The sequence below is a fragment of the Crassostrea angulata genome, chromosome 10 (genome assembly GCF_025612915.1).
Source record: "Crassostrea angulata isolate pt1a10 chromosome 10, ASM2561291v2, whole genome shotgun sequence".
Taxonomy (NCBI): Eukaryota; Metazoa; Mollusca; class Bivalvia; order Ostreida; family Ostreidae; genus Magallana; species Magallana angulata.
In genome coordinates, this window is record NC_069120.1 from 29021345 (window position 1) to 29048751 (window position 27407).

The 27407-nt window shown below is 35.9% G+C and overlaps 1 protein-coding gene across 1 annotated transcript; it reads right to left on the reverse strand.

Moving 5' to 3' along the window:
* Window positions 1-101: 101 nt before the first annotated feature.
* LOC128165920 (uncharacterized) lies at window positions 102-27407 on the reverse strand. Its single transcript, XM_052830860.1, has 34 exons — window positions 27345-27407; window positions 27133-27241; window positions 21632-21955; window positions 21190-21492; window positions 20552-20863; window positions 19913-20215; window positions 19278-19580; window positions 18219-18527; window positions 17581-17892; window positions 16942-17244; window positions 16306-16608; window positions 15354-15656; window positions 14911-15213; window positions 14273-14584; window positions 13634-13936; window positions 12998-13300; window positions 12046-12348; window positions 11603-11905; window positions 10965-11276; window positions 10326-10628; window positions 9690-9992; window positions 8738-9040; window positions 8295-8597; window positions 7657-7968; window positions 7018-7320; window positions 6383-6685; window positions 5431-5733; window positions 4988-5290; window positions 4350-4661; window positions 3708-4010; window positions 3109-3411; window positions 2215-2517; window positions 467-2131; window positions 102-368 (listed from the first exon to the last, which is right to left on the reverse strand). Exons 2-34 carry the CDS (start codon window positions 27188-27190, stop codon window positions 289-291), a joined length of 10974 nt encoding a protein of 3657 aa, XP_052686820.1. The 5' UTR covers window positions 27191-27241; window positions 27345-27407; the 3' UTR covers window positions 102-288.

Genomic DNA, 27407 nt, shown 5'->3' on the forward strand with positions numbered 1-27407 from the left:
TATTTCTCAACCCAAAGTTATTCTGCAAAATTCATGAAAACTAGTACTTTTTTATTTTGAATTATGTATGCATCGAAAAAGGAAATTACCATACGAGAATGTGTTATTTATATACTTTATTGTAACAAATATATTTATACAGATAAAAAACGAGTGCTATCAACGTATAAAGTTGTCTTTACGCAAAGTATCGCAACATTTATAAAATAGTATTTTTTTAAAAAGATGTCGTCGTTGCCGGTGTCCTATAGCATTGGCAAGTCATTCTTAGAGTTCACTTAAATAAGTCTAATACATAAAAACAAGGCAAAGGACGCTGACAACAGAGCTAATCACAATAAATACGCTTGATGCCATCCTCGTTTCCGCTAAAAAGAAAAAAAAAGATGTAAATTAGAGCAATGTATTAGTTTTCATGATTTTAATGATGATACCGTATTGAGAAAAAACAACAACAAAAACCTACCTCCTGCACCCAAAGAATCCATTTGCAAAAGACACGACCCTGATCCAGGTTGACAGTTAATGGAGGTATTCTGGGATTGAGTTGTTTGTCCTGCAGACGATGTTGTGGTCTGTCCAGCAGATGCCTGGCTTGTTTGGGTAGCTTGAGTTGTAGCTTGTGTTGTTGTCTGTCCAGCTGATGCCTGGCTTGTTGTTTGGGTAGCTTGAGTTGTAGCATGTTGTGTTGTGGTCTGTCCAGCAGATGCCTGGCTTGAGGTTATGGGAACATGAGTTGTAGCTTGTTGTGTTGTGGTCTGACCAGCAGATGCCTGGCTTGAAGTTATTGGAACATGAGTTGTAGCTTGTTGTGTTGTGGTCTGTCCAGCAGATGCCTGGCTTGAAGTTATTGGAACATGAGTTGTAGCTTGTTGTGTTGTGATCTGTCCAGCAGATGCCTGGCTTGAAGTTATTGGAACATGTGTAGTAGCTTGTTGTGTTGTGGTCTGTCCAGCAGATGCCTGGCTTGTACTCATAGAAACATGAGTTGTAGCCTGTTGTGTTGTGGTCTGTCCAGCAGATGCTTGGCTTGAAGTTATGGGAGCATGAGTTGTAGCTTGCTGTGTTGTGGTCTGTCCAGCAGATGCCTGGCTTGAAGTTATTGGAACATGAGTTGTAGCTTGTTGTGTTGTGTGTCCAGCTGATACCTGGCTTGTACCCATAGAAACATGAGTTGTAGCTTGTTGTGTTGTGTGTCCAGCTGATGCCTGGCTTGTACTCATAGGAACATGAGTTGTAGCTTGTTGTGTTGTGTGTCCAGCTGATGCCTGGCTTGTACTCACAGGAACATGCGTTGTAGCTTGTTGTGTTGTGTGTCCAGCTGTTACCTGGCTTGTACTCATAGGAACATGAGTTGTAGCTTGTTGTGTTGTGTGTCCAAGTGTTACCTGGCTTGTACTCATAGGAACATGAGTTGTAGCTTGTTGTGTTGTGTATCCAGCTGATGCCTGACTTGTACTCATAGGAACATGGGTTGTAACTTGGTTTGTTGCATTTTGCCCAGTAGAAACGTGGCTTGAAGTTTGTGGAACTTGCGTTGTAATGCCTTGTGTAGAGGTTTGTCCAGCAAATGCCTGGCTAGTAGTGTAGGAGAATGGCGTTGTTTGTTGATGAGAAGTTTGACTTGTTGAGGGGAATTGAGTCGTGTGTTGTTCTGTCGTGCTCTGTCCAGGAAATACTTGGCCGGTTGTTTGGGAGAAGTTTGTTGTTGGTTGTTGAGTACTAGTCTGGGTGTAGGGAAATTGCGTTGAAGCTTGTTGAGTTGATGTTTGTCCTGCGAAGGTTTGCGTTATTGTAGTTTGAGTAGATGGATATTGCGATGTCATATTTTCACATTCTACTCCTGCATCATTTGCCATTGGACAGTTTCCCGTTGTATCTGAATGATCTACAGGGCAAGCATACACATCAGGTTCCATACCCATACATTGAACATTAAAAATAACTCGATTATAGTTATGATCAGTTGGCATTTGTTTCGCAATCCCAGATGGATATCCAAATTGCTGACACAAAACCATGGCGTCTAGATCATCCCACATATAACCACAAACGGTTCCTGTGTAGCCCGTTACATTATGTGATGCCATTACCCTCCCATCTTGCCCAATGTACACCGTATTAACGACACCTGAAACATGAAATCATCATCAAAATAACAAACAAAAAACACTTTAAAACATTTAAGAAATACTTTTAAAATACTAAACAAACCTGCTGTTCCATTTTGCATACAACTAACGCCAGCATCGCCAATTGAAGAACAGCTTCCAATCATTTTGACAGGGCATTCTTGAACCTGAGTTTCATTCCCCAAGCAACGTACATTGAAAATGTGTCGGTTGAACATATAATCACGTGGTAAAATGGTCGCTGTACCAGAGGCAAATCCCATCTGACGACAAAGAACGTCCGCATCAATGTCGTCCCATTGATCACCACAGACTGTTCCAGTCCCATTCACATCATGGTTAAGTACCCTACCTCCTGGTCCGATCGTCACATTGGAGTGAACACCTGAACATTATAAATCAATTCCCTTTTTGACAGTGGAAACGTACATGCTCTTTAGCTCAATTCTCACCCACAAGATATGGATCTTGGGCATATCCCGGGTGCTTCGAAAACCAGTGATCTTTAAAGCTTAGTCGAAACTACAGTTCAGCTCTTTTTCTTGAACATTATCAACAAAAAATTTTTTACACTAAAATCATTGAGATAAAAAAATCATCAGTTATTCTAATGTTAGATACGTTAAACTCAATATACCTGTGGTAAGAATAATATATTTTGCAATGTTGTAAGTTAAAGATAATCATGATTTACTAACATCTTCTTTCTAAACTATCTTCAATAGAGGTGATAAACCAAATAATTGAAAGAATTTGCCAATCTTGTTCATTCAATCAACTGAATCAAGTACACTATTTCAAAACAATTGTAAAACGTCTACATGTCAAATGATTACTACAGTATGCTATCTAACAAAATTTTACAGTTTACGTTTGTACTGCTTGTATGATGGCAAATGCAATCACTGATGATGAAACTGTCATATTTTATGTACATATATATTATTCCTTGATTTTCATATACATGTAGCCTTACCACTTGTCATTCCAGAACATATAACTCCGGCATCTTCATACATTGAACACATTCCGGAAACATCATAATCGAAAGCAGGACAAGACTGGATGTCAGTTTCATTTCCTAGGCAGTTGACGTTAAAGACAAATCGGTTGAATACAGGATCCCGGGGCATCAGAATTGCTATTCCAGATGGGAATCCCATTTGACGACAGAGAACGTCAGCATCTGTGTCGTCCCACATGTACCCACAAACGGTTCCAGTTCCGTTCATGTTGTTAGCCAACACTCGTCCGTCATGTGCAATCGATGGACTACCTCCTGGTAAACATTTTACAAATTGTATTAATTCATTTATATGCCAGTCAAAATGGCTTCTGACCGGATTTCATTATAAAATTAATGTGTAAAACTTTTCAAACCATAGACATTTTTCTTTCCGCCTTAATTTCTTGCATTTGTATAGTATCAAATTAGGCCAAATTGTAATTTCTCAAAAAAATTTAAATAATTATCAAGCCAATATTGTATGATCAACATTTTGTTTACGACGTTGATGAAAAAACGTGCATTTTGCATACATATATTAATTGATTTTCATATTCAATAAGCCTTACCACTTGTCATTCCAGAACATGATACTCCGGCATCTTCATACATTGAACACATTGCCGACACGTCATAATCGAATGCGTGGCAAGATTGGATATCAGTTTCATTACCAATGCAGCTGACTTCAAAGTAGACACGGTTGAACACAGGATCGCGAGGCAATAGAGTTGCAGTTCCAGAGGGAAATCCCATTTGACGACAAAGGACTTCTGCGTCTACGTCATCCCACATGTATCCACAAACCGTTCCTGTTACGTTTGAAGTGTGCGCCAACACTCGGCCGTCTGATCCAAATCCGACAACTATACCTACAGTCAAATTAAGTGATATACTAGGTACACATTTTTCTTTCTTTTTTTTTATCATGTATGATGTCCTCCTTAATCGTTTTTATTTAAGTGATTATCTCATACATATAAGGGTTTTTTCATTCATCTATTAATTTCTTGATGTCCCTACATTCAAAAACTATTGCAATACCACAAACAAGTAGACGTGCATGTTTAATTTGTTTAATAATTTCTGGTCGCCAATTTGCTTAGACTGTTTAAAACACACAAATCAAAGCTATCATCTTTTATTCATCACAAAAAGAATATTATCTACACTATCTTTAAATTATTGTGGAGCCTCAAAATTGTACAAACCTGCTGTGCCATTTTGCACACAACTAACGCCAGCATCACCAATTGAAGAACAGCTTCCAAACATATCAGTCTTATCGACAGGGCATTCTTGAACCTGAGTTTCGTTCCCTAAGCAACGCACATTGAAAATGTGTCGGTTGAACATGTAATCACGTGGTAAAATGGTCGCTGTACCAGAGGCAAATCCCATCTGACGACAAAGAACGTCCGCATCAATGTCGTCCCATTGATCACCACAGACTGTTCCTGTTCCATTCACATCATGGGCAAGTACCCTACCTCCAGATCCGATTGTCACATCTGAGTGTCCACCTAAGTATGATATTTATATATTTGAATTTCAATTCACTCTTACATTGAATTTCTTCTTCATGCTTTCTTTACGTTTCATATATATTTTTTAATTTTACATAACGGGTGTGATAACAAGGAAAACGTACACTTTGAATACAAAATTACGATATTTAGGCTTAACATTCAATTTAAATTTCTAGAGAGTTTTAAGAAACGCGCTACCATAAAATACATGTCTTGATGGAAACAAATCATCTCTTTTATTTCAAGTTTTATATTTCTAGTTACTTTTTTATCAACTGATCTTAATACTTTTCGATTTCTATCAATCTTTACAATCTTACCACTTGGCATTCCGGAACACGAAACTCCTGCATCTTCAAACATCGAACATATCAATGAAACGTCATAATCGTAAGAATGACAGGACTGGATCTCGGTCTCATGACCCATGCAGGACACGTCATAGAACATACGGGTGAACACAGGATCCTGTGGAAGCAGAGTTGCAGTTCCAGTGGCAAATCCCATTTGACGACACACGACATCTGCGTCTACGTCATCCCACATGAAGCCACAGACCGTTCCTGGTCCATTCATAGTGTGAGCCACGACACGCCCATCAACATCGATCGAGACTGTAGTTCCTATATTTCAAATGTAAATCATTGTACTTTTTATTTGATATGCCTAAACTTGTTTTTGTGTTGAATATGATAAAATGATGGTCATGGTAATAATGATGATAATGATGATCACATCTTTTAAAACACTTAATTATACGGACCTGATGTTCCATTTTGCACACAACTAACGCCAGCATCGCCAATTGAAGAACAGCTTCCAGTCATATCGACAGGGCATTCTTGAACCTGAGTTTCATTCCCCAAGCAACGTACATTGAAAATGTGTCGGTTGAACATGTAATCACGTGGTAAATAGGTCGCTGTACCAGAGGCAAATCCCATCTGACGACAAAGAATGTTCGCATCAATGTCGTCCCATTGATCACCACAGACTGTTCCAGTCCCATTCACATCATGGTTAAGTACCCTACCTCCTGGTCCGATCGTCACATTAGAGTGGCCACCTAAAAATTATAAATCAATTCCCTTTTTGACAATGGAAACGTACTTGCTCCTTAGCACAATTCTCAACCACAAGATTTGGACCTTAGTGCTAGACTCACACCTTCTAAAACAAATGGTCCTCAAAACTTAGTCGAAACTACAATTCAGCCTTTTTTTCGTGAACATTATCAACACACAATTATATTACACTAAACTTATTGTGAAAAAGAACAGCAATCCTAATGTTAGATACGTAAAAGTCGATATACTACAATATGTTGTAGGAATAACATATATTTCAATGTTGATTGGTCAAGTTTGTCATGCTTTACTAAGATCTACTTTCTAAACTATCCCAAATAGGTAATAAACCAAAATAATTGAAAGAATTTGTCAACCTTCATTTTTTTCAATCAACTGCAGAAACAAGTACACTACTTCAAAACATTTGTAGACCTCTGAATGATTTTTTCTATATTACTATTTGCAAAAATGTAATATTTACTATCAAGGTACGTCAAATTAAAATCTCTCTATATACGTCTACATGTGATATATTGATTCTCGAACAAAACTCAAGAGTACGATGCACACTTGGCAATTGCTGTTGATAAAACTGTCATTTATACATACATATATTGTTTGATTTTTATAAACATTTAGCTTTACCACTTGTCATTCCAGAACATACAACTCCGGCGTCTTCATACATTGAACACATTCCTGAAACATCATAATCGAAAGCAGGACAAGACTGGATGTCAGTTTCATTTCCTAGGCAGTTGACGTTAAAGACAAATCGGTTGAATACAGGATCCCGGGGCATCAGAATTGCTATTCCAGATGGGAATCCCATTTGACGACAGAGAACGTCAGCATCTGTGTCGTCCCACATGTACCCACAAACGGTTCCAGTTCCGTTCATGTTGTTAGCCAACACTCGTCCGTCATGTGCAATTGATGGACTACCTCCTGGTAAACATTTTACAAATTGTATTAAAGCATTTATATGCCAGTCGAAATGGCTGCCGCTGGTCGAAATTCAATATAAAATTAATGTGATTGTGCATTTTGCAATACATTATTTCATAAAAAAATTCAAAACATAGACAATTTTTTTCCGCTGTAATTTCTTGCATTTGTATAGTATCAAATTAGGCCAAATTGTACTTTCTAAAAAAAAAACCAGTTGAGTAATTATCTAGCCAAATTTTGTATGATCAACATTTTGTTTACGACGTTGATGAAAAAACGTGCATTTTGCATACATATATTAATTGATTTTCATATTCAATAAGCCTTACCACTTGTCATTCCAGAACATGATACTCCGGCATCTTCATACATTGAACACATTGCCGACACGTCATAATCGAATGCGTGGCAAGATTGGATATCAGTTTCATTTCCAATGCAGCTGACTTCAAAGTAGACACGGTTGAACACAGGATCACGAGGCAATAGAGTTGCAGTTCCAGAGGGAAATCCCATTTGACGACATAGGACTTCTGCGTCTACGTCCTCCCACATGTATCCACAAACCGTTCCTGTTACGTTTGAAGTGTGCACCAACACTCGACCGTCAGTTCCAAATCCGACAACCGTACCTACAGTCAAATTAAGTGATATATTAGGTACACATTTTTCACTTTTTGTATCATGTATGATGTCCTTCTTAATCGTTTTTATTTAAGTGATTATCTCATACATATAAGGGTTTTTTCATTCATCTATTAATTTCTTGATGTCCCTACATTCAAAAACTATTGCAATACCACAAACAAGTAGACGTGCATGTTTAATTTGTTTAATAATTTCTGGTCGCCAATTCGCTTAGACTGTTTAAAACACACAAATCAAAGCTATCATCTTTTTATTCATCACAAAAAGAATATTATCTACACTATCTTTAAATTATTGTGGAGCCTCAAAATTGTACAAACCTGCTGTGCCATTTTGCACACAACTAACGCCAGCATCACCAATTGAAGAACAGCTTCCAAACATATCAGTCTTATCGACAGGGCATTCTTGAACCTGAGTTTCGTTCCCTAAGCAACGCACATTGAAAATGTGTCGGTTGAACATGTAATCACGTGGTAAAATGGTCGCTGTACCAGAGGCAAATCCCATCTGACGACAAAGAACGTCCGCATCAATGTCGTCCCATTGATCACCACAGACTGTTCCCGTTCCATTCACATCATGGGCAAGTACCCTACCTCCAGTTCCGATTGTCACATCTGAGTGTCCACCTAAGTATGATATTTATATATTTGAATTTCAATTCACTCTTACATTGAATTTCTTCTTCATGCTTTCTTTACGTTTCATATATATTTTTTAATTTTACATAACGGGTGTGATAACAAGGAAAACGTACACTTTGAATACAAAATTACGATATTTAGGCTTAACATTCAATTTAAATTTCTAGAGAGTTTTAAGAAACGCGCTACCATAAAATACATGTCTTGATGGAAACAAATCATCTCTTTTATTTCAAGTTTCATATTTCTAGTTACTTTTTTATCAACTGATCTTAATACTTTTCGATTTCTATCAATCTTTACAATCTTACCACTTGGCATTCCGGAACACGAAACTCCTGCATCTTCAAACATCGAACATATCAATGAAACGTCATAATCGTAAGAATGACAGGACTGGATCTCGGTCTCATGACCCATGCAGGACACGTCATAGAACATACGGGTGAACACAGGATCCTGTGGAAGCAGAGTTGCAGTTCCAGTGGCAAATCCCATTTGACGACACACGACATCTGCGTCTACGTCATCCCACATGTAGCCACAGACCGTTCCTGGTCCATTCATAGTGTGAGCCACGACACGCCCATCAACATCGATCGAGACTGTAGTTCCTATATTTCAAATGTAAATCATTGTACTTTTTATTTGATATGCCTAAACTTGTTTTTGTGTTGAATATGATAAAATGATGGTCATGGTAATAATGATGATAATGATGATCACATCTTTTAAAACACTTAATTATACGGACCTGTTGTTCCATTTTGCACACAACTAACGCCAGCATCGCCAATTGAAGAACAGCTTCCAGTCATATCGACAGGGCATTCTTGAACCTGAGTTTCATTCCCCAAGCAACGTACATTGAAAATGTGTCGGTTGAACATGTAATCACGTGGTAAATAGGTCGCTGTACCAGAGGCAAATCCCATCTGACGACAAAGAATGTTCGCATCAATGTCGTCCCATTGATCACCACAGACTGTTCCAGTCCCATTCACATCATGGTTAAGTACCCTACCTCCTGGTCCGATCGTCACATTAGAGTGGCCACCTAAAAATTATAAATCAATTCCCTTTTTGACAATGGAAACGTACTTGCTCCTAAGCACAATTCTCAACCACAAGATTTGGACCTTAGTGCTAGACTCACACCTTCTAAAACAAATGGTCCTCAAAACTTAGTCGAAACTACAATTCAGCCTTTTTTTCGTGAACATTATCAACACACAATTATATTACACTAAACTTATTGTGAAAAAGAACAGCAATCCTAATGTTAGATACGTAAAAGTCGATATACTACAATATGTTGTAGGAATAACATATATTTCAATGTTGATTGGTCAAGTTTGTCATGCTTTACTAAGATCTACTTTCTAAACTATCCCAAATAGGTAATAAACCAAAATAATTGAAAGAATTTGTCAACCTTCCTTTTTTTCAATCAACTGCAGAAACAAGTACACTACTTCAAAACATTTGTAGACCTCTGAATGATTTTTTCTATATTACTATTTGCAAAAATGTAATATTTACTATCAAGGTACGTCAAATTAAAATCTCTCTATATACGTCTACATGTGATATATTGATTCTCGAACAAAACTCAAGAGTACGATGCACACTTGGCAATTGCTGTTGATAAAACTGTCATTTATACATACATATATTGTTTGATTTTTATAAACATTTAGCTTTACCACTTGTCATTCCAGAACATACAACTCCGGCATCTTCATACATTGAACACATTCCTGAAACATCATAATCGAAAGCAGGACAAGACTGGATGTCAGTTTCATTTCCTAGGCAGTTGACGTTAAAGACAAATCGGTTGAATACAGGATCCCGGGGCATCAGAATTGCTATTCCAGATGGGAATCCCATTTGACGACAGAGAACGTCAGCATCTGTGTCGTCCCACATGTACCCACAAACGGTTCCAGTTCCGTTCATGTTGTTAGCCAACACTCGTCCGTCATGTGCAATCGATGGACTACCTCCTGGTAAACATTTTACAAATTGTATTAAAGCATTTATATGCCAGTCGAAATGGCTGCCGCTGGTCGAAATTCAATATAAAATTAATGTGATTGTGCATTTTGCAATACATTATTTCATAAAAAAATTCAAAACATAGACAATTTTTTTCCGCTGTAATTTCTTGCATTTGTATAGTATCAAATTATGCCAAATTGTACTTTCTAAAAAAAAAAAAAAGTTAAGTAATTATCTTGCCAAATTTTGTATGATCAACATTTTGTTTACGACGTTGATGAAAAAACGTGCATTTTGCATGCATATATTAATTGATTTTCATATTCAATAAGCCTTACCACTTGTCATTCCAGAACATGATACTCCGGCATCCTCATACATTGAACACATTGCCGACACGTCATAATCGAATGCGTGGCAAGATTGGATATCAGTTTCATTTCCAATGCAGCTGACTTCAAAGTAGACACGGTTGAACACAGGATCACGAGGCAATAGAGTTGCAGTTCCAGAGGGAAATCCCATTTGACGACATAGGACTTCTGCGTCTACGTCATCCCACATGTATCCACAAACCGTTCCTGTTACGTTTGAAGTGTGTGCCAACACTCGACCGTCAGTTCCAAATCCGACAACCGTACCTACAGTCAAATTAAGTGATATATTAGGTACACATTTTTCACTTTTTGTATCATGTATGATGTCCTTCTTAATCGTTTTTATTTAAGTGATTATCTCATACATATAAGGGTTTTTTCATTCATCTATTAATTTCTTGATGTCCCTACATTCAAAAACTATTGCAATACCACAAACAAGTAGACGTGCATGTTTAATTTGTTTAATAATTTCTGGTCGCCAATTCGCTTAGACTGTTTAAAACACACAAATCAAAGCTATCATCTTTTTATTCATCACAAAAAGAATATTATCTACACTATCTTTAAATTATTGTGGAGCCTCAAAATTGTACAAACCTGCTGTGCCATTTTGCACACAACTAACGCCAGCATCACCAATTGAAGAACAGCTTCCAAACATATCAGTCTTATCGACAGGGCATTCTTGAACCTGAGTTTCGTTCCCTAAGCAACGCACATTGAAAATGTGTCGGTTGAACATGTAATCACGTGGTAAAATGGTCGCTGTACCAGAGGCAAATCCCATCTGACGACAAAGAACGTCCGCATCAATGTCGTCCCATTGATCACCACAGACTGTTCCCGTTCCATTCACATCATGGGCAAGTACCCTACCTCCAGATCCGATTGTCACATCTGAGTGTCCACCTAAGTATGATATTTATATATTTGAATTTCAATTCACTCTTACATTGAATTTCTTCTTCATGCTTTCTTTACGTTTCATATATATTTTTTAATTTTACATAACGGGTGTGATAACAAGGAAAACGTACACTTTGAATACAAAATTACGATATTTAGGCTTAACATTCAATTTAAATCTCTAGAGAGTTTTAAGAAACGCGCTACCATAAAATACATGTCTTGATGGAAACAAATCATCTCTTTTATTTCAAGTTTCATATTTCTAGTTACTTTTTTATCAACTGATCTTAATACTTTTCGATTTCTATCAATCTTTACAATCTTACCACTTGGCATTCCGGAACACGAAACTCCTGCATCTTCAAACATCGAACATATCAATGAAACGTCATAATCGTAAGAATGACAGGACTGGATCTCGGTCTCATGACCCATGCAGGACACGTCATAGAACATACGGGTGAACACAGGATCCTGTGGAAGCAGAGTTGCAGTTCCAGTGGCAAATCCCATTTGACGACACACGACATCTGCGTCTACGTCATCCCACATGTAGCCACAGACCGTTCCTGGTCCATTCATAGTGTGAGCCACGACACGCCCATCAACATCGATCGAGACTGTAGTTCCTATATTTCAAATGTAAATCATTGTACTTTTTATTTGATATGCCTAAACTTGTTTTTGTGTTGAATATGATAAAATGATGGTCATGGTAATAATGATGATAATGATGATCACATCTTTTAAAACACTAAATTATACGGACCTGTTGTTCCATTTTGCACACAACTAACGCCAGCATCGCCAATTGAAGAACAGCTTCCAGTCATATCGACAGGGCATTCTTGAACCTGAGTTTCATTCCCCAAGCAACGTACATTGAAAATGTGTCGGTTGAACATGTAATCACGTGGTAAATAGGTCGCTGTACCAGAGGCAAATCCCATCTGACGACAAAGAATGTTCGCATCAATGTCGTCCCATTGATCACCACAGACTGTTCCAGTCCCATTCACATCATGGTTAAGTACCCTACCTCCTGGTCCGATCGTCACATTAGAGTGGCCACCTAAAAATTATAAATCAATTCCCTTTTTGACAATGGAAACGTACTTGCTCCTAAGCACAATTCTCAACCACAAGATTTGGACCTTAGTGCTAGACTCACACCTTCTAAAACAAATGGTCCTCAAAACTTAGTCGAAACTACAATTCAGCCTTTTTTTCGTGAACATTATCAACACACAATTATATTACACTAAACTTATTGTGAAAAAGAACAGCAATCCTAATGTTAGATACGTAAAAGTCGATATACTACAATATGTTGTAGGAATAACATATATTTCAATGTTGATTGGTCAAGTTTGTCATGCTTTACTAAGATCTACTTTCTAAACTATCCCAAATAGGTAATAAACCAAAATAATTGAAAGAATTTGTCAACCTTCCTTTTTTTCAATCAACTGCAGAAACAAGTACACTACTTCAAAACATTTGTAGACCTCTGAATGATTTTTTCTATATTACTATTTGCAAAAATGTAATATTTACTATCAAGGTACGTCAAATTAAAATCTCTCTATATACGTCTACATGTGATATATTGATTCTCGAACAAAACTCAAGAGTACGATGCACACTTGGCAATTGCTGTTGATAAAACTGTCATTTATACATACATATATTGTTTGATTTTTATAAACATTTAGCTTTACCACTTGTCATTCCAGAACATACAACTCCGGCGTCTTCATACATTGAACACATTCCTGAAACATCATAATCGAAAGCAGGACAAGACTGGATGTCAGTTTCATTTCCTAGGCAGTTGACGTTAAAGACAAATCGGTTGAATACAGGATCCCGGGGCATCAGAATTGCTATTCCAGATGGGAATCCCATTTGACGACAGAGAACGTCAGCATCTGTGTCGTCCCACATGTACCCACAAACGGTTCCAGTTCCGTTCATGTTGTTAGCCAACACTCGTCCGTCATGTGCAATTGATGGACTACCTCCTGGTAAACATTTTACAAATTGTATTAAAGCATTTATATGCCAGTCGAAATGGCTGCCGCTGGTCGGAATTCAATATAAAATTAATGTGCTTGTGCATTTTGCAATACATTATTTCATAAAAAAATTCAAAACATAGACAATTTTTTTCCGCTGTAATTTCTTGCATTTGTATAGTATCAAATTAGGCCAAATTGTACTTTCTAAAAAAAAAAAACAGTTGAGTAATTATCTAGCCAAGTTTTGTATGATCAACATTTTGTTTACGACGTTGATGAAAAAACGTGCATTTTGCATACATATATTAATTGGTTTTCATATTCAATAAGCCTTACCACTTGTCATTCCAGAACATGATACTCCGGCATCTTCATACATTGAACACATTGCCGACACGTCATAATCGAATGCGTGGCAAGATTGGATATCAGTTTCATTTCCAATGCAGCTGACTTCAAAGTAGACACGGTTGAACACAGGTTCACGAGGCAATAGAGTTGCAGTTCCAGAGGGAAATCCCATTTGACGACATAGGACTTCTGCGTCTACGTCATCCCACATGTATCCACAAACCGTTCCTGTTACGTTTGAAGTGTGCGCCAACACTCGACCGTCAGTTCCAAATCCGACAACCGTACCTACAGTCAAATTAAGTGATATACTTAGTACAAATTTTTCACTTTTTGTATCATGTATGATGTCCTTCTTAATCGTTTTCATTTAAGTGATTATCTCATACATATAAGGGTTTTTTCATTCATCTATTAATTTCTTGATGTCCCTACATTCAAAAACTATTGCAATACCACAAACAAGTAGACGTGCATGTTTAATTTGTTTAATAATTTCTGGTCGCCAATTCGCTTAGACTGTTTAAAACACACAAATCAAAGCTATCATCTTTTTATTCATCACAAAAAGAATATTATCTACACTATCTTTAAATTATTGTGGAGCCTCAAAATTGTACAAACCTGCTGTGCCATTTTGCACACAACTAACGCCAGCATCACCAATTGAAGAACAGCTTCCAAACATATCAGTCTTATCGACAGGGCATTCTTGAACCTGAGTTTCGTTCCCTAAGCAACGCACATTGAAAATGTGTCGGTTGAACATGTAATCACGTGGTAAAATGGTCGCTGTACCAGAGGCAAATCCCATCTGACGACAAAGAACGTCCGCATCAATGTCGTCCCATTGATCACCACAGACTGTTCCCGTTCCATTCACATCATGGGCAAGTACCCTACCTCCAGATCCGATTGTCACATCTGAGTGTCCACCTAAGTATGATATTTATATATTTGAATTTCAATTCACTCTTACATTGAATTTCTTCTTCATGCTTTCTTTACGTTTCATATATATTTTCTAATTTTACATAACGGGTGTGATAACAAGGAAAACGTACACTTTGAATACAAAATTACGATATTTAGGCTTAACATTCAATTTAAATCTCTAGAGAGTTTTAAGAAACGCGCTACCATAAAATACATGTCTTGATGGAAACAAATCATCTCTTTTATTCCAAGTCTCATATTTCTAGTTACTTTTTTATCAACTGATCTTAATACTTTTCGATTTCTATCAATCTTTACACTCTTACCACTTGGCATTCCGGAACACGAAACTCCTGCATCTTCAAACATCGAACATATCAATGAAACGTCATAATCGTAAGAATGACAGGACTGGATCTCGGTCTCATGACCCATGCAGGACACGTCATAGAACATACGGGTGAACACAGGATCCTGTGGAAGCAGAGTTGCAGTTCCAGTGGCAAATCCCATTTGACGACACACGACATCTGCGTCTACGTCATCCCACATGTAGCCACAGACCGTTCCTGGTCCATTCATAGTGTGAGCCACGACACGCCCATCAACATCGATCGAGACTGTAGTTCCTATATTTCAAATGTAAATCATTGTACTTTTTATTTGATATGCCTAAACTTGTTTTTGTGTTGAATATGATAAAATGATGGTCATGGTAATAATGATGATAATGATGATCACATCTTTTAAAACACTAAATTATACGGACCTGTTGTTCCATTATGCACACAACTAACGCCAGCATCGCCAATTGAAGAACAGCTTCCAGTCATATCGACAGGGCATTCTTGAACCTGAGTTTCATTCCCCAAGCAACGTACATTGAAAATGTGTCGGTTGAACATGTAATCACGTGGTAAATAGGTCGCTGTACCAGAGGCAAATCCCATCTGACGACAAAGAATGTTCGCATCAATGTCGTCCCATTGATCACCACAGACTGTTCCAGTCCCATTCACATCATGGTTAAGTACCCTACCTCCTGGTCCGATCGTCACATTAGAGTTGCCACCTAAAAATTATAAATCAATTCCCTTTTTGACAATGGAAACGTACTTGCTCCTTAACACAATTCTCAACCACAAGATTTGGACCTTAGTGCTAGACTCACACCTTCTAAAACAAATGGTCCTCAAAACTTAGTCGAAACTACAATTCAGCCTTTTTTTCGTGAACATTATCAACACACAATTATATTACACTAAACTTATTGTGAAAAAGAACAGCAATCCTAATGTTAGATACGTAAAAGTCGATATACTACAATATGTTGTAGGAATAACATATATTTCAATGTTGATTGGTAAAGTTAGTCATGCTTTACTAAGATCTACTTTCTAAACTATCCCAAATAGGTAATAAACCAAAATAATTGAAAGAATTTGTCAACCTTCATTTTTTTCAATCAACTGCAGAATCAAGTACACAATTTCAAAACATTTGTAGACCTCTGAATGATTTTTTCTATATTACTATTTGCAAAAATGTAATATTTACTATCAAGGTACGTCAAATTAAAATCTCTCTATATACGTCTACATGTGATACATTGATTCTCGAACAAAACTCAAGACTACGATGCACACTTGGCAATTGCTGTTGATAAAACTGTCATTTATACATACATATATTGTTTGATTTTTATAAACATTTAGCTTTACCACTTGTCATTCCAGAACATACAACTCCGGCATCTTCATACATTGAACACATTCCTGAAACATCATAATCGAAAGCAGGACAAGACTGGATGTCAGTTTCATTTCCTAGGCAGTTGACGTTAAAGACAAATCGGTTGAATACAGGATCCCGGGGCATCAGAATTGCTATTCCAGATGGGAATCCCATTTGACGACAGAGAACGTCAGCATCAGTGTCGTCCCACATGTACCCACAAACGGTTCCAGTTCCGTTCATGTTGTTAGCCAACACTCGTCCGTCATGTGCAATCGATGGACTACCTCCTGGTAAACATTTTACAAATTGTATTAAAGCATTTATATGCCAGTCGAAATGGCTGCCTCTGGTCGGAATTCAATATAAAATTAATGTGCTTGTGCATTTTGCAATACATTATTTCATAAAAAAATTCAAAACATAGACAATTTTTTTCCGCTGTAATTTCTTGCATTTGTATAGTATCAAATTAGGCCAAATTGTACTTTCTAAAAAAAAAAAACAGTTGAGTAATTATCTAGCCAAGTTTTGTATGATCAACATTTTGTTTACGACGTTGATGAAAAAACGTGCATTTTGCATACATATATTAATTGGTTTTCATATTCAATAAGCCTTACCACTTGTCATTCCAGAACATGATACTCCGGCATCTTCATACATTGAACACATTGCCGACACGTCATAATCGAATGCGTGGCAAGATTGGATATCAGTTTCATTTCCAATGCAGCTGACTTCAAAGTAGACACGGTTGAACACAGGTTCACGAGGCAATAGAGTTGCAGTTCCAGAGGGAAATCCCATTTGACGACATAGGACTTCTGCGTCTACGTCATCCCACATGTATCCACAAACCGTTCCTGTTACGTTTGAAGTGTGCGCCAACACTCGACCGTCAGTTCCAAATCCGACAACCGTACCTACAGTCAAATTAAGTGATATACTTAGTACAAATTTTTCACTTTTTGTATCATGTATGATGTCCTTCTTAATCGTTTTCATTTAAGTGATTATCTCATACATATAAGGGTTTTTTCATTCATCTATTAATTTCTTGATGTCCCTACATTCAAAAACTATTGCAATACCACAAACAAGTAGACGTGCATGTTTAATTTGTTTAATAATTTCTGGTCGCCAATTCGCTTAGACTGTTTAAAACACACAAATCAAAGCTATCATCTTTTTATTCATCACAAAAAGAATATTATCTACACTATCTTTAAATTATTGTGGAGCCTCAAAATTGTACAAACCTGCTGTGCCATTTTGCACACAACTAACGCCAGCATCACCAATTGAAGAACAGCTTCCAAACATATCAGTCTTATCGACAGGGCATTCTTGAACCTGAGTTTCGTTCCCTAAGCAACGCACATTGAAAATGTGTCGGTTGAACATGTAATCACGTGGTAAAATGGTCGCTGTACCAGAGGCAAATCCCATCTGACGACAAAGAACGTCCGCATCAATGTCGTCCCATTGATCACCACAGACTGTTCCCGTTCCATTCACATCATGGGCAAGTACCCTACCTCCAGATCCGATTGTCACATCTGAGTGTCCACCTAAGTATGATATTTATATATTTGAATTTCAATTCACTCTTACATTGAATTTCTTCTTCATGCTTTCTTTACGTTTCATATATATTTTCTAATTTTACATAACGGGTGTGATAACATGGAAAACGTACACTTTGAATACAAAATTACGATATTTAGGCTTAACATTCAATTTAAATCTCTAGAGAGTTTTAAGAAACGCGCTACCATAAAATACATGTCTTGATGGAAACAAATCATCTCTTTTATTCCAAGTCTCATATTTCTAGTTACTTTTTTATCAACTGATCTTAATACTTTTCGATTTCTATCAATCTTTACACTCTTACCACTTGGCATTCCGGAACACGAAACTCCTGCATCTTCAAACATCGAACATATCAATGAAACGTCATAATCGTAAGAATGACAGGACTGGATCTCGGTCTCATGACCCATGCAGGACACGTCATAGAACATACGGGTGAACACAGGATCCTGTGGAAGCAGAGTTGCAGTTCCAGTGGCAAATCCCATTTGACGACACACGACATCTGCGTCTACGTCATCCCACATGTAGCCACAGACCGTTCCTGGTCCATTCATAGTGTGAGCCACGACACGCCCATCAACATCGATCGAGACTGTAGTTCCTATATTTCAAATGTAAATCATTGTACTTTTTATTTGATATGCCTAAACTTGTTTTTGTGTTGAATATGATAAAATGATGGTCATGGTAATAATGATGATAATGATGATCACATCTTTTATCAATTCCTTTTTTTGACAATGGAAACGTACCTGCACCTTAGCACAATTCTCAACCACAAGATTTGGACCTTAGTGCTAGACTCACACCTTCTAAAACAAATGGTCCTCAAAACTTAGTCGAAACTACAATTCAGCCTTTTTTTCGTGAACATTATCAACACACAATTATATTACACTAAACTTATTGTGAAAAAGAACAGCAATCCTAATGTTAGATACGTAAAAGTCGATATACTACAATATGTTGTAGGAATAACATATATTTCAATGTTGATTGGTAAAGTTAGTCATGCTTTACTAAGATCTACTTTCTAAACTATCCCAAATAGGTAATAAACCAAAATAATTGAAAGAATTTGTCAACCTTCATTTTTTTCAATCAACTGCAGAAACAAGTACACTATTTCAAAACATTTGTAGACCTCTGAATGATTTTTTCTATATTACTATTTGCAAAAATGTAATATTTACTATCAAGGTACGTCAAATTAAAATATCTCTATATACGTCTACATGTGATACATTGATTCTCGAACAAAACTCAAGAGTACGATGCACACTTGGCAATTGCTGTTGATAAAACTGTCATTTATACATACATATATTGTTTGATTTTTATAAACATTTAGCTTTACCACTTGTCATTCCAGAACATACAACTCCGGCATCTTCATACATTGAACACATTCCTGAAACATCATAATCGAAAGCAGAACAAGACTGGATGTCAGTTTCATTTCCTAGGCAGTTGACGTTAAAGACAAATCGGTTGAATACAGGATCCCGGGGCATCAGAATTGCTATTCCAGATGGGAATCCCATTTGACGACAGAGAACGTCAGCATCTGTGTCGTCCCACATGTACCCACAAACGGTTCCAGTTCCGTTCATGTTGTTAGCCAACACTCGTCCGTCATGTGCAATCGATGGACTACCTCCTGGTAAACATTTTACAAATTGTATTAAAGCATTTATATGCCAGTCGAAATGGCTGCCGCTGGTCGGAATTCAATATAAAATGAATGTGCTTGTGCATTTTGCAATACATTATTTCATAAAAAAAATTCAAAACATAGACAATTTTTTTCCGCTGTAATTTCTTGCATTTGTATAGTATCAAATTAGGCCAAATTGTACTTTCTAAAAAAAAAACAGTTGAGTAATTATCTAGCCAAATTTTGTATGATCAACATTTTGTTTACGACGTTGATGAAAAAACGTGCATTTTGCATACATATATTAATTGGTTTTCATATTCAATAAGCCTTACCACTTGTCATTCCAGAACATGATACTCCGGCATCTTCATACATTGAACACATTGCCGACACGTCATAATCGAATGCGTGGCAAGATTGGATATCAGTTTCATTTCCAATGCAGCTGACTTCAAAGTAGACACGGTTGAACACAGGATCACGAGGCAATAGAGTTGCAGTTCCAGAGGGAAATCCCATTTGACGACATAGGACTTCTGCGTCTACGTCATCCCACATGTATCCACAAACCGTTCCTGTTACGTTTGAAGTGTGCGCCAACACTCGACCGTCAGTTCCAAATCCGACAACCGTACCTACAGTCAAATTAAGTGATATACTTAGTACAAATTTTTCACTTTTTGTATCATGTATGATGTCCTTCTTAATCGTTTTTATTTAAGTGATTATCTCATACATATAAGGGTTTTTTCATTCATCTATTAATTTCTTCATGTCCCTACATTCAAAAACTATTGCAATACCACAAACAAGTAGACGTGCATGTTTAATTTGTTTAATAATTTCTGGTCGCCAATTCGCTTAGACTGTTTAAAACACACAAATCAAAGCTATCATCTTTTTATTCATCACAAAAAGAATATTATCTACACTATCTTTAAATTATTGTGGAGCCTCAAAATTGTACAAACCTGCTGTGCCATTTTGCACACAACTAACGCCAGCATCACCAATTGAAGAACAGCTTCCAAACATATCAGTCTTATCGACAGGGCATTCTTGAACCTGAGTTTCGTTTCCTAAGCAACGCACATTGAAAATGTGTCGGTTGAACATGTAATCACGTGGTAAAATGGTCGCTGTACCAGAGGCAAATCCCATCTGACGACAAAGAACGTCCGCATCAATGTCGTCCCATTGATCACCACAGACTGTTCCCGTTCCATTCACATCATGGGCAAGTACCCTACCTCCAGATCCGATTGTCACATCTGAGTGTCCACCTAAGTATGATATTTATATATTTGAATTTCAATTCACTCTTACATTGAATTTCTTCTTCATGCTTTCTTTACGTTTCATATATATTTTTTAATTTTACATAACGGGTGTGATAACAAGAAAAACGTACACTTTGAATACAAAATTACGATATTTAGGCTTAACATTCAATTTAAATCTCTAGAGAGTTTTAAGAAACGCGCTACCATAAAATACATGTCTTGATGGAAACAAATCATCTCTTTTATTTCAAGTCTCATATTTCTAGTTACTTTTTTATCAACTGATCTTAATACTTTTCGATTTCTATCAATCTTTACACTCTTACCACTTGGCATTCCGGAACACGAAACTCCTGCATCTTCAAACATCGAACATATCAATGAAACGTCATAATCGTAAGAATGACAGGACTGGATCTCGGTCTCATGACCCATGCAGGACACGTCATAGAACATACGGGTGAACACAGGATCCTGTGGAAGCAGGGTTGCAGTTCCAGTGGCAAATCCCATTTGACGACACACGACATCTGCGTCTACGTCATCCCACATGTAGCCACAGACCGTTCCTGGTCCATTCATAGTGTGAGCCACGACACGCCCATCAACATCGATCGACACAGAAGTACCTTTGTGTATTATAAAAGTTATATCAACATTTTTTGGCTTAAGCTTATACTGTTTTTAGGCTAATAATGAGGAAGAGGATGATGTTGATGATGATGTTTATCACTAAAAAGAGATTTTTATAATGAAATTAAAAGTTACCATTTGATCCTGCTGATGAATTCATGCAATCAATTGCAATGTCTTCGTGACCAAAACAAACATTGAATTGATCGTATGTGTCGTAGCCACATTCTTCGATTGAACTCTCCGTTCCATTGCATCTGATGTTGAACAGCGCATGTGGGAGTCCTGAGTTAGGAATCATAAAATATCCCCCAAACAGACCATATCCCAGTTGTCTGCATATTACTGAGGCATCGTCGCCATCAAATCCCATAGAACAAGCCGTTCCAACCACACTTCCCCCGGACAAAACCAACAGACGATTACTTGGATCTAAATCCAAGGAAAATGCAGTCTGACCTATATAAAAAATTAAGTTACATGGATTAGATCTTTAATAAATTTTCATTATTCAATTTAACTGTCATCGATTAATTTCATGAGCCCAATAATAGTATTACCCTCTCTAATTTTAATAATGATAAAATAAGTATATTTTATCATTTTGATTTTGATAATAATTGATAATAATGCGCAATTTTCAATGATTTGTTTGAAAAAAAATTCACAATTCATAGATACCGTTATATATATTACATAAATTCTATGGCATATAAACTTATTGTGCAGTTAGCCAGTATTGAGTGTTCAAATGAAATAAATATAAGAAAAGGAGTACTAGTAAATTTTGATAGATTCATTGATATTCAGTATAAGAAGAGGAAAATGAATAACAACAGAAACACTCCCTATAAAAAATCACATTGTCAGGTGTAACAATAGAAAATACTTTTTAGATATCCCGACGCTTCACGTATCATAGCGATTTGAAGGAGGATATCCGGGGGTTTTCCCGTGTCACAAATATTGCGAAAATGGGAAAAATGTTTAATTATCTTCTTTGGGTCCATTTTTTTGGTTTGCAATCTAAAAGGTTTCATACCGCAAACAATACCAGATACAATATCTGCTTATTGAAAGTTTGGAGTGTAAAAGTTAACCCGGAAATTATTATCCTCGCGAAAATGTCAGGGTGTACGCGTCTAGATTAATAAATTCCACTGTACTTATTATTTGAATGAGCGTTGACAAAAACATAGAATGTTGCATTTGAAATTAGTTTTAGAAGTTATGCATGCATTCTAAGATAAATAAGTTTTTGATTAGTTGAATCTTCGTTTGGTTTTTACCCTAGCTATATAAAACACAGTCATGAATAGACTAGATGGAAAAATACCGATTGGTCATAAAAATACCGTATTCCATCATAATAATTATGTTTGTATCATTATAAACTCCGTCGAGTTTCATTATCAGGTAAGGTTGAAAAATAGTTATTCCTGTTAAACCTTTTTGGAATAGGTAATGTAATACAGTCTTCTAATCCCTATAATCTTGTCTTAGTCTTTGAATGTTCTGTTATCTGTTGAAAGTTCCACTCTTATTTTCATATTAACAAGTGTTCCATTCTTTTTCTTTCATTTGACATGCTAGATAACTTTTGTCTAATCCTAATAATCTGCCCATCTACTTTATCGCTTGAATTTATCAAATCCAAATACGCGAAAATGAATTTTAAACTTATTTGATTCTCTTACAGACTATTTCATATCTGTTTGGAATTATACGTTTTGAAAGGCATTTAAAGAATTTATCAATTCAGAAATCTTTCTTTAAACACCACTCTTTAGCTTACAGAAAAAATGCCTTAATAGCTTCAAATGCCATTATTTACTTAATGCTTTCTTGTTAAATAAAATATTTTCAATTGCAATTGACACAGACTGCATTTGACATGGACCGGATTCTAAATATCGTCGGTTTCTATTGTGGTAACACTGTGCTTTATAAACAGCAAAACAATTGACATTGACGTCACACTGTATACTCTTTCCTACCATGGATGAAACTCCTTGAAACAACAAACCTATTTTTGATACTGTATGCTGGTGACAATTTTTAATAGTTCCTTCTTTAACACGTCTGAATTATTAATGGGTCCCTAAATGTAGATGTGTAACAATAACCCCCTCGCGCTAACATCCGTGCCAACGAGAGATACTAGTATCAATTTAATTAAGTTGTAGAACTTGTTTATCAATCGTTGTGAAATAAAGAAAGTTCAGGTTCAGATGTGTAACAAAGAATAATAATATATTTTAAGCAGTGTTTTAGGGGCTCTTTTATTTTCTTCATTTTCATTTTAACAATACAATGCATGTACCATGTGAAAATTGTATTATGAAATCAATGTCGTAAGATTAGCTTTATTGATTATAAAAGATTTGATGGATTTACCATTTAAGGAATTTTCTTGAACTCAGGAGATACTCTTTTTTGAAGTTATCCTCGATGTTAATAAAAAAATAAATTACCCTGAAGGCGTGCCAAAGTAAGTAACTGGGTATATGATTATGTTTTATTATATTTCCAGTGAATAAGCTTAAGTTGAAAAATTTGGAAATCAATCTTTGTAAAATAAATATAGTTTATTAACTCAACTGGAAACTCAGCCAAAAAAGATCTTTTACTTCCACATAAAAAAACCCCAACAAATTCAAGTAGCATACTATCTTAGTTGTAGAACTCGTTAGTAAGTAGATATTGTTCAACTATACAGGAAAAATCAGCCGAAAAGATCTATTGATAAAATCTCTGACGTAACTAAAGAAAGGTAGGACAAAACAGCCTTCTGCATAAAGGCTCTCACTTAGTATTTAAAACTCTGGAACAAGGTGACATCTGATTTGTTTGTCTTGCTATTCAGTTATATGTGAGAATATTTAATTTCTGATTAATTCTTCGCACTTCTTTAATTCTGACTGTGTTCTGATGTTTGAAGAAAAATTTGGCAACAAACTGTCTCCCGATTTATGGGGGTTTTTTTTAACACGACCATTATGCATACGTTGAAAACAATACAAATTTGAGAAAGAAAAGTGCAATATACCCTTTTATATTATAAAGATTGTTTGAGAACAACCTTTACCTATCATTTTTCTACAGATATTCCTAATCTTAAACATACACTAAGCAAAATCGTCGTTTAAAGATGCTTATTCCGAATTTATATCAATTTTTGTGTACGCTTTTAAATCATGGTTATGCAAAAATGTGTATGATAATAGACATTGCGGTAGTCTCCGGTCAATAAATCCATATTTGAATGAGAAAATTTTGTACGGAAGTTGTTTACAAAACAAACTTGTCGGAATAAATTACCGCGTTATTTCGCCTTTGAAAATCTCCCATGACGTCCAGCCGGGTATGACTGTATTAAGACTTTGATATTGCTTTAGCTAAAGTGAGTGATTTTGCAAATAAAAAAATAATCATGTTTACAAATTTTTCACTAATATTTCTAAAGTTTGTTTCGTTTATGCCGATGCATGATATGCAAGTTGAATAAATCTAATCATTCGGGTGGACGAGACCAAACGGTTCCCTTTGCTAAACATGCTCAGGGTGCATTTTTATTTGGGGAGGAGGGTGTTTTTTTTTGGGGGGGGGGGTCGTTGGGGGGGTGTTTTGGGCTTTTTGGGATCCCACAACGAAATTATTTTTAACGTTTTAGAATATTTCTAACTTTGAAAGGAGACCGATTCTACTGGTGTAAATAGGCAAAAGTCTATAACTTTGTAATATAATTTCTGTACATGGAAAATTATTCATTACCGTTATAACGAAAAATCGGACCATGCAGCTTTAAATGCGTACATAAACTTTCGTATAAAATCGGACCAAGCAGCTTTTAAAATAATTGGCCTTATGATAGCATCCTTCTCCAGAATTGTAAACCATTCATTATTAAAACGCACTTTGAAATATTACGCACGTTGGAAAAAAAATCAAATTGCGTTAAATTGTATGTAGGTTCCAGACGAAATTGTTAAGACCCTCAGCTGTGGTTGATAATTATTTTAACCTAGTTAATTTAGCTTAATGGGACATTTAAAATAGAAGCCATGAGATATTTGGCTATCCTGAATAGCAATTTCGCAATGAAAAGGCTTGTCGAGATCGTTTAAGTTTGAAGAACAACTATTTAAAAGTTGTTAGAGATTGTGTATCAAAATATCACATGAACTGCACAAATTTGTCGTCAGTCGTCCTTCCAACTGTTTTTTTTTATCTCGTAACTATGCGAATTTTTTATTATTTTAAGGGAAAATGATCCATATACTGCGATTATAAGCTTATGAATGAACATGATGACAGAATACACGTATATCAAATACAATACTAGGTAAATAAATGTATACTTTATGTACCAAAATAATTTATTTGGCTTGAATTTGAGAAATAAACTTTTGTTTAGAAACCTGCAGACATTTAAGTTTATGGAATGAACGTGATGCTTCATTAGAAAAGAGACGGGTGTGCTCTTCTAAACAGTGTTTACCAAGAAATATATCAGTTTAGAACAAAGTTCATACCGGGTATTATGTATTTTCTCAAAGTGCGTTAAATGTATTGATGATAAAAAAAAGTGTTGAAGTACACTCAAAACGCACTTTGAAAACAAAAAATATATATCCGTAGGTCGAATACACGGTCGCTTGGGAAAAAAAACCATCTAACATAAAATGGTCCTTATTTTTCTTTAACCCCCCCCTCCCTTTTTCCCCTATTTTTCAAAAATTAGAACGATTCTTCGTTTTTATCGCAATTGTTTCACTAAAACATTTTCAGCATGAAAACCCACACGATGGGGTTCAAATTATGTCCTATGTTTATTCTATCAATGTCTACTTTTATTAGCTTTTTAAGAAGAGTGATATTTTAAAATACCGGTATGTGTTAACTAAATTGATTTAGCTAATATATGTAGTAATTCAAAATAACTAAAACATTTATTACTACAAATATATATCAATAATATTGTTTTACTGGTAAACCATTTTATTTCGCCAACATTAGTAATGATGAAATGTATTTTAGTACAAATATTTTATCAAATACTGTAGATTCCTTATTTTACGCGATGAATTAATATCTACGTGAAATCGTAAGAAGCACATCTCGCGAATTTCAAAATCTCCCCATTCTTTTTCTAGCAGTAAACTACATGTAACATGGAAACTAAATAAAACTAATCGGTGTTCGCGATTTTATATATCGTGATTTGATGCAAAAACGGCTAAAACGGAATTAAAAACTTGCAAAAAATAAGAAATCTACGGTTTACTTTAAAAATCCATTATACTGTGTTTCGATATAATGGTATCGCTCAATTAATGAAGTGCGGTATTTGTAACTACTTCATTTGAATCCATATCTTTTAATTGATAATCTTTCAAAAGAAAATTGATACATATTTATACAATTTTAATTTATTTATATACATGTATATGCATGTATTTACATAAAATGATATATGTATGTGTATGTCCTGTTGGTGGTTATTTCATTCATCAAATATATATTCGTTTATCCTAACATAATTACATTTTTTCTTTTTTGAATCATACAACCTTGAACAACTGACAGATGCACATGAAATACTCTACATTACTATTTTGAAATCTCAAACTTACATTTTACGGCCCCAAGTCCCACCAGAAAGAGGAATAAAACTTTTATAAAATCCACCATTCCGTTTTTACACGGAAATCAAACTCGAAAACTGAAGACAGAAATTATGACCTACAAACAATTAGAAAAAAAAATCAATCCATAAAGAACCATCAGATATCTGTTTAAACTTTCAGCCTTTATTGTATACCTTAAGTTTGTGTTTGCTACATACCCACAAGCATTGATTACGCTGGCTTGCAACTAAGTAAATCGTCGGCTGACGCTTTGGCCAAAT